The sequence below is a fragment of the Sturnus vulgaris genome, chromosome 24, assembly GCF_052056855.1.
Source record: "Sturnus vulgaris isolate bStuVul1 chromosome 24, bStuVul1.hap1, whole genome shotgun sequence".
Lineage (NCBI taxonomy): Eukaryota > Metazoa > Chordata > Aves > Passeriformes > Sturnidae > Sturnus > Sturnus vulgaris.
In genome coordinates, this window is record NC_142266.1 from 1,578,276 (window position 1) to 1,587,084 (window position 8,809).

Sequence of the window (8,809 nt, forward strand, 5' to 3'; positions counted from 1 at the left end):
TGATTTTTTTTGGTGTAACAAAGCTGAACTTTGTCAAACCCAGCAGAAGAGGGACAATTGCCACCCCTCCACGTGTGACATTTGACCATCCCTGATCCTCTCCTCCAGCACCTCAACTCTCTCTTGGGGAAAGGGCTGCAGTTCCTGCACAGGGTGGCCATTCCCTGCTCCTCATCCCTGATTCACAAAAGGAGAGCAATGAACTCCTGGGGGCAGGAGAGGAGAGCCCAGGGCTCAGCAGGTGGATTCTCTCCCTGCAGGGACTTCAAATCCACCTGGAGGTGGCACTTAGGGACATCCAGTGGTGGCCTTGGCAGTGCTGGGAATGGTTGGATCCATGATCTCTGAGGGTTTTTCAACATTAAATTCTCTGCTTCCATGATTTGCTCAAGGACTAAATCCCACCAGAAACTCCTGGGAGCTGCATCCCTGCCACCCTTGGGAGCCTCTGGAAAGGTGTCCTGATTTGAAAGACAGGTGTTTGCTAAGAAAGGCAGGACCCTCTTTTTTAAATGGAGAATGTAAACCCCCTCCCTCCAAATTATTTTAACTTGAAATTCAGGGGCTCTCAGGCAAAGATATGGGAATAGGAATAACAGTTCTTTACTAGGAAAATGACAATAGCAATGCAGTATTGCAGAGAGCAAACCCAGAGCAGGGGCAGAGGGAGAATCCAAGGTGCCCCCGTCAGTCAGGCAGGGTTGGTGCAGTCCCATTCCATGGTGGCTGCATCCTCCTGCAGTGACAGATGTGGTTCTGCTGGAGCAGGGCTCCTGCACAAGGTGCAGTTTTCCTCCAAAGCTGCAGGGATGATGTGCAAGGCTCTGGTTTTCCTCTGGGATGCAGTGGGAAAAGGCTGCTCTGCTGTTCCAAATCTCCCCTTTGATCTGGGTAGGAAATGCTCGGCTCCTGCCCTGGCTGGAGCATCTCCCAATGGGATGATGGAATTTGATCAGCCCTGCCCTGGGACTGCATGGCCATGAACAGGAGAGATCTCCTGGAGGGAGGATGGGCTGTGGGGAAGATAAAGAACACTGCAACAGCTGGGTGAACAGCTGGGGGTGGAATACACAGCCCTGGTCACATCGTGTATTGCCACCCAGGACAAACGTCCTTTAAACCAGTTCCAAGTCCTTCTAGACCAGCTCCAGGCGAGTCATGGGGGCATTTTCTGCTGTCCCACCATCCACCTGCAACATCAAAGGGACACGGGCTTGGTTTGGGATCGTGGGAGCTGATCCCACCCTCGCAGGGAGATCTGGGGGTTTGTTTTAAGGATCTCAACTCCAGGGGTTCCATCCCCCATCCCAGCTCACCTGGTCTGGATGCTTGACCAGAGAATAAATGGTTTTGGAGCAATTCCCACCCAAGGGTTTGGCTTTAATTCCGTTAGAGACGTACTGGGGGGAAAAGGGATCTTTAATATGTTTTAAGGCTCAGTGGTGGGAAAAAAAGATCCCAAATCCAGAGATCCCTCAAAGATCCACGTCTGGAAGTGTTGCCCCATGCCAAGGTGAGGCTGGAGCATCCTGGGATGTGGGAATGATCCCTGCCCATGGAATGGATGATTTTAAGCTCCCTCCCAACCCCTAAAATCTCATTTTTCCTCCGGTTCCTCCCTTTGGGAGTTTTTGGGGCTGGGCATGGAGTTTTGGGGCAGTTCAGGCGCCCTTGGGCCACCTCCAGCTGTGGCACATCCCCCTTGGTATTCCCAAATGAAGCCAGGGATTGTCCAGCTGTCCCCACGGTGTCCCCACAGTGTCCCCGGGGTGTCCCCAACCCCAGAGAGACCCCGGAGAGGACACGGATCCCTGTACTCACCTGCTGGGAAGGGCCCACCTTGGTGTACAGGGTCGTGGATGTGGCCTCTGAAATGGGGGGGAAAGCAGAAATTTGGGAATTTGGGATGCAGAAAATTCCCCTGGAGGGAATCCCAACCTCAGGAGTTCAGGATTGGGTAAAACCAAACCCATCGGAGCTGCTGGAGTGGGAATTGCTCCTCATCCCACCCTCCCTGGGCTCTGTGGGATCAGGATGAACTTACAGCACCAAGGACAGGGAAAATCCGGGTGGTTTTTTTTATTTATTTAGATCCCAATTCATGGCTGCTTTTGGAAGCCAAAATCCATTTATTTCTCCTTCGGGTGATCCCCTCACTTCCCATGCAACAGACTGGGGAGAGGGGGATTTAAATCCTTTAAAATCCCATTTGTGGGTCTGAATTTCCCAGTGGAATTCCTGGATGTTGGTCTGGGTGGGGATTGGGCATAGCTTGGGCTCAGCAGTCCTGGAGGGATTTTCCAACCTTGGGGATTCTGGAATTCTGGGCTGGATTAACCCTAAATCACCGAGTTGAATTCCCTCCAAATGTCTCTTTCCAGCTTTTATTTTTCCCCAAATTCCCTCTTTTTTTTCCACAATGCCACGGCTGCACTCCCAGTTCCCTCTTGGGGGTCTGGGATGAAGTTTTCCACCTTTCCTGGTGGCTATTCCCACCAGGAAAAAGAGCAGGGAACTGCCCCAAAATCCCACCTGTGTCGGTAGGCTTGGATTTGGAGGGACAGAATTTCCTACAGGCTGGGGGAGATGCAAAGAATTAGGAGAAACCCAAATTCACCTCAAATCCACCCCAGATCTGCTCCAAATCCACCCCAAATCTGCCCCAAATTCACCACAAATCCACCCCATCCTGGCTCTGCGCCCCCTCCCAGCTCCCAGCTCCTTCCCGGGGCTCCAGGGATGGTTTTCCACGCTCACCTCTGGATTTGCAGAAGTGCAGGAGGAGAACCAGGAGAGCAGATAAAAGCACCTTGACTCCAACCCCGGCTATGAGCATGATCATGAACCTGCTGCTGGAGAGGGCTCCTGGAAAAGGGAGGAGATCCACTGGCAACATCCCAAAATAATCCTGGCTTTTCCTGGCATGGGGAATTTGGCCTCGAATCCCTCCCTGATCCTTCATTTCAGAACTCATTGGCTTGGAGGAATCAATGACGGGAGAATCCCAAAATCCCCAAAATTCCCAAAATCACAAAATCCCCAAATCCCACAGTTGTTGGGTTGGGAAGGAATTCTGGAGATCTCCCAGGACGGGGTGACCCAGAGCAGGGGACACGGGGACACAGCCAGGTGGCTTTGGGATGGCTCCAGAGGGGGAAGCCGGGGGTGGCCATGGGATTTGGGGTAGGGCTTGTGGCCACCACTCCTTGTCCTGTCCCTGGGAGCTCTGGAAGAGCCTGAACATTCCCTGGGAAGGGATTTTGGGAGGAGCTGAAGGGTGCTGGGCTCAGCCTCCCTTCCTGTCTGGACATGGAAAAGCTGCCCCGGGCACTTGGGGACACTTGGGGACACTCGGGAGCACGGCTGGATGTTGCAGCTCATGGGGGCTGGGAGGGTGTGTGGAGGTTTCTGGAGAGGGAAGAGAGCAGGGACAGGGGTCAGAGCTCCTGCTGCATCCCGGGCAAAGCCAGAGCCCTGGAGAGGGGGATCAGCCCAGCCCAGCCCCCAAATTCCCAACTTTTCCTGGCTCTCAGGGGAGCAAGATCAGCCCATCCCAACCCCAAATTCCGACCCAAAATTCATGCCTTTTCCTGGCTCTCATGGGAAGTGGGATCAGCTCATCCCAGCCTCAACATTGCCATCCCAAATTCCCACCTTTCCCAGGCTCTCACCTGTGCAGAGCACGTTGGGGGTGGTGACAGTGACTTTCCTGCTGCTGACGGGGTTCTGTGCCGTGCACGTCAGCGGCTCCTCCGAAGATGAGAATTTATTCACCCACAGCACCGTGGAGCCCTCGTCCCAGGGCCGATCTCCCACTCTCCAGGTGTAGGACACCTGCCCCAGGCCGGTGCCAGAGGTGGAGCAGCGCAGGAAGAAGTGGCAACTCCCACCTGAGCAGTTCTGGGCCTCGCAGGTCACTGTGGGCTCTGCCAGCTTATCTGGAGGTACAAGGCTGTCAGAAATCGAATTTTTTTGTGTAAAAAACACCAAAAAAACACTGAAAGCACCTACTGTACACATGGAGGGTGAAGGTAAATGTTTTTCCCCCAATTGTCGCAAAGTAGATCCCTGAATCCTGCAGTGTCAGGTGGGAGACGCTGAGTGCACGGCCCTTCTCAGAGACAGCAAAACGCTTTGTGAATTTGTTAGTTGAAAATAAGGCTTGAGGAGGATCCTCAAATGACGCAACCACTATGGGATCATTCCCAAATCTCCAGAATGCATTTTCACCTGTCATGTCGTGGGTGCGGAAGGTCACGGACCCACCCACGGCTCTGATCAGATCCTTGGGGTCACTGGCGCTCGCTGGGGAGAGAAAGTGAGGAGAGAACGTGGGGTGAGGGTGAGATGGAGGTGGGATGGAGAGATGGAGGTGGGATGGAAGAGGCATGACAGTGAGTTGGAGGGGGGATGAAGATGGGATGAAAACCTGGGATGAAGGTGGGATGAAGGTGGGATCAAGGCAGGATGAAGATGCTGAACCCAGAGAACGAAGCCCATCAGGGCTGGGGCTGTTTGAAGGCAGAGGACTCCTGGAAGGGTGGGATGTCCCCATTCCAGGTGGGATGTCCCCATTCCAGGTGGGATCTCCCATTCCAGGTGGGATCCCACAAGACCCGAGATGAGAATCCTCCCACACTCCTTTGGATTCAGCCCAGGACAAGGTCCAAGATCCCTCTGGATCCCTCCCTCCCCTCCAGTGACCTTGGGTCACAAATTCAAGGAGGAAGGAGTTGTTTTCATCATTTTTGCAATTTCCCGTTTTGAAAAAAGAAAAAAAAAAACTGATTTAGTATGTTTTTGTTCCCAGTCTAGACTGGATACAGAATTTTTCTTTCCATTTTTTTGAACACGGAACTGATTCTGGCTCAGCCCTGAAGCTGGGCTCAGAATTTCTGGCTCTCTCAACTTCAGCCACCTCTGGGACACTGACAACAGAATTCCTCTGAACACGAGAAAGTAAAAACGGTGCGGTGAAGATTAACTTGCAGGAAATTTGCTGGTTAAAAATGCCACAGATTGGTTTGTGTGATAAGACCCCTCCCAGAGGCTGCATGGAAGAGCTGCACCAGACCTTGCTCAATTTCCCTCTTTTCTGCTCAAAAAACACCCCAAGACCTCCAAAATTTGAGAGGCAATGTAGAGAGGAGCAGGAGTGGAGCAGGATGTGCGGAGAACATCTGGACCAGATGTTGGACCTCAGATGGAGCTCATCCTTCCCTTGCAGAGGTTCCCAAGCCAGGGGAGAGGCTGGAGCATCTTTATCCCCCCTTGGTTGCCCCATCCCTGGGAGGTTGCCCAGTCCTCCATCACTGTGGCCCACACGTCCCCACCTTCCTGGGGGGTCCCTAAAACCATCCCAGACCCCCCGTGGGCTCCTTGCCAAGGCACAAGGAGCACCTGGAGTGTGCAGAGGGCACAAGGGCAGAGCCTGGAGGTGAAATTAAAGGGAGGAAAAGCAATAAGGAATTTGAGATGTTTTGGAAAGGCTGGAAAAGTTCACTCTGAGCTCCCAAATCCAAGCTCAGTGACCTGAGCAGGATAGGGAGCTCCTGGCCAGGTGCAGGAGAATCCTGGAATTCTGGGAAGGTTTGGGTTGGGAGGGAGCTTGAAATGATCCTGTTCCACCCCATGGAACATTCCAGTGTCCCAGGCTGCTCCATCCTGGCCTTGGTCACCTCCAGTGATGGTGAATCCATGGAATAACCCCTGGTGGACCAGAGGTGGACACCAGCCCTCCATCACCAGGTTTCCACAGCAGCATCTTTCACCCTGGCTGCCAAATATTTGGCACAAATCCACCCCATGGAGCTGCTCTGAAAACAACCCTAAAACCACCCAAAACACCCCAAAATTTCCTCCCCAAGGGAAAAGGAGCACCTGGCACTTACTGGTTTGGTGGAGGAGCACGAGTGTGGAGAGAAACGGGATCCAAAATTTGTCCATGGGCATTTGGGGCACGGGGACGATCTGAGGCATTGAGCACCAGAAAGCAATGGCAGCAGAGAGGAGGGACAAGAGCGCCTGTGCATGGCTTTGTCATGGGTGGAGAGAAAAGCTTGTGGTTGGTCTGTCACAAACCAAAATATTCAAGTTTGTGGTAAACTCTTAAAGGGGAACTTGAGGAGTTTATTTTTAAAAAAACAACTGCAATTCCTGTTCTAAGGAAAGGTAGGAAAAGTTGAGGTGCTGCAGAAAAAAACAACTCAGCTTCTAAGGAAAGGTGAGGATATTCGGGATGTTCCAAAAATAAACCCAGTTCTGTCTCCAAGGAAAGGTGGACGTGGCAGCTGTGCCAAGAGTGTCATGGTGGCCACGTGTGACAAATAACTCAGGTGCTCCGTGGGGACCAGCCTGGATTCCAGCCTCCATTCCAGCCTCCATTCATTTCCTCAGCCTCGGCCATGGAGGAGCTGCTCCAGTCGCCCCCAAAGCCACCCATGGACATGGGACAGTGACAATTTGGGGAAAGCAGCCCTTCCCCCAATCCGGGTTATTCCGGGAAAGTCACATGTGGACGCCTTGTGGTGAAATTTTGGTGTCAGGGGGAAGTGAGATGGGACAGATGGAGCAAAAATTCTAAAAAAACTTTGGTTTCACTGTCCCAGTGAGGAACTGGGAGCTGCTGGTGCAGACTGGTTTGGGTTGGGAGGGACAGTAAGGACAAGATTTTGGGGCTGGAAAGGGGATTTGGGAGATGGAATGGGGATTTGGGGGATGGAAAGGGAATTTGGGGCTGGAATGAGGAGGATTTGGGGTCTGGAAGGAGGAAGATTTTGGGCCTGGAATGGGAATTTTGGGGCTGGAAGCAGGAAGATTTGGGAGCAGGGATTTTGGGGTTGCAAAGGGCATTTTGGGGTTGGATATTCCTCCCCAAACCTCCCGGCCCTGCAGCTGCTGGTGTCTCTGAAACCATCATAGACAAGTGTCACCAGTGCTCACTGCAAAATGAAAACCGAAACTTCCCCCAAAAAACCACGCTCTCCTGGGGCAATTAAAATGAATTAAAACTAATTAATGTTGATTCCCTGCGAGTTTTGGAGCTGAGCAGTGCCACCCACCCCGCATGTCCCCTCCAAAAGAGGGGTGGCCTGGGGGGGACAGGAGGAGGAGGAGGAGGAGGAGGAGGAGGAGGAGAAGGAGAAGGAGAAGGAAGGAGCTGGTGCTGGGGGTTGGCTGCGAGCTGAGGTGAGGAGGGGATGGAGAGCGATGCAGGAATTTGGGAATTCCAAGGAACAGCACTTGCGGGCACAAGGTGGGATTTTTGGGGTGTCTGTTATTTCGAAACCCCGTGGGTTTTTGAGGTGTCACCTCCACCTCTGGAGGGGCTGCACAAGGTTGGGGTGAATTTCCAGGAACTGCAGAAGCTTCAGAAACGCCTCCAAAATTGCCACACCAGGACGTGGTGACAGCTGCAGGTGACACCTCCCGGGGACGGGGGGGTTTGATAATTTTTTTCCTGCCTCCTCCGGGATCCAAAGAATCCCAGAATTTATGGGGTTGGGAAAGAGCTCCGAGGTCACGGAGTCTGACCTGTGGCCAGTTCCCACCTTGGACACCTCCAAACCTCCCTGGACACTTCCAGGGCTCCTCCCTGATGGAATTTGGGGTTTTTTCCACCAATTTAGAGCCACAAGGATGAGCCTGACCTGTCCTTCCCCAGGAAAAACCTTTGGCTTCTCTTCCCCCATGTACTGGTTTGAAAGTAAAACCAGTGAGAGACTCCAAGTTAGAAATACAGTTCAATAGAAAAAAAAAAAAAAAGAGAAAAAATAAAATACATGCAACAGGACAAAAGAAAACCACTGAAAGAGTGATAATACAACCTGACTTCCCGTCAGTCAGTCAGGGTTGGTGCAGTCCCATTCCATGGTGGCTGCATCCTCCTGCAGGGACAGATGTGGTTCTGCTGGAGCAGGGCTCCTGCACAAGGTGCAGTTTTCCTCCAAAGCTGCAGGGATGATGTGCAAGGCTCTGGTTTTCCTCTGGGATGCAGTGGGAAAAGGCTGCTCTGCTGTTCCAAATCTCCCCTTTGATCTGGGTAGGAAATGCTCGGCTCCTGCCCTGGCTGGAGCATCTCCCAATGGGATGATGGAATTTGATCAGCCCTGCCCTGGGACTGCATGGCCATGAACAGGAGAGATCTCCTGGAGGGAGGATGGGCTGTGGGCAAGATAAAGAACACTGCAACAGCTGGGTGAACAGCTGGGGGTGGAATCCACAGCCCTGGTCACATCCTGCATTGCCACCCAGGACAAGAGGACACAGGATTTTCTAGTCCTTTGTCCAGGCTCCCCTGGGGTCCTGCAGGCTAATCCCAGTGCCTTTCCCAGTCCCCAGCCCAGCTCCAGGCACATCCCATGGATTTGGAGCTCCTGTGGCCATGGGGACAGGGAGAGTGCAGATCCAAGGAAAGCTGCAGAGTCATTCCAGGCTGGGATTCCCCAGGATCTGCGGGGGCAGCACAGTCCCGGCCCTGCTGGTGCTCCCAGCCTGGAGCAGGGGGATGTGGGCCAGGAACCCCCTCCAAGGGTACCCCAGAGATGCAGATCAGACTGGAATCCCAAAATCCCAAATCCGGGTTTCTTCCTGGAATTCCTGAGCACAGCCCTCACACCTGTGCAAACTCTGTCCCTAAGTTTCCTCAGAGCCCCTTTCCCATCTAATCCCATAAATCCCAATCCTTTAAATATGAAACCCTGAGGATTCCATAAATTCTATGGAGAGTCCCCATCCCCAGCCAGGCTGGAGTCTCCCTTTTCCCCACCCGCTCCATCCCCAGCCGGGACACACAGCTCACACGGGAACA

At 53.0% G+C, this 8,809-nt stretch overlaps 1 protein-coding gene across 2 annotated transcripts; it reads right to left on the bottom strand.

The window, feature by feature from the left end:
• Nucleotides 1–579: 579 nt before the first annotated feature.
• Nucleotides 580–6,086, bottom strand: LOC106859987 (SLAM family member 7-like). Of its 2 annotated transcripts, XM_014887592.2 has the most exons (7): nucleotides 5,892–6,086; nucleotides 4,012–4,305; nucleotides 3,672–3,938; nucleotides 2,758–2,865; nucleotides 1,822–1,868; nucleotides 1,317–1,400; nucleotides 580–1,190 (listed from the first exon to the last, which is right to left on the bottom strand). In XM_014887592.2, exons 1-7 carry the CDS (start codon nucleotides 5,977–5,979, stop codon nucleotides 1,137–1,139), a joined length of 942 nt encoding a protein of 313 aa, XP_014743078.2. In that variant the 5' UTR covers nucleotides 5,980–6,086; the 3' UTR covers nucleotides 580–1,136. The 2 variants fall into 2 exon arrangements, with proteins under 2 accessions (XP_014743078.2, XP_014743080.2); XM_014887594.2 differs by lacking the exon at nucleotides 1,317–1,400.
• Nucleotides 6,087–8,809: the final 2,723 nt, after the last annotated feature.

Coding starts and splice junctions, on each gene's coding strand:
- LOC106859987 (XM_014887592.2), bottom strand. CDS start 5,979: ATGCCTCAGATCGTCCCCGTGCCCCAAATGCCCATGGACAAATTTTGG. Junction 2,866..3,671: donor CCCCAACGTGCTCTGCACAG/GTGAGAGCCTGG, acceptor TCCCTTTTCCAG/GAGCCCTCTCCAGCAGCAGG. Junction 1,869..2,757: donor GCACTTCTGCAAATCCAGAG/GTGAGCGTGGAA, acceptor CCCCCATTTCAG/AGGCCACATCCACGACCCTG.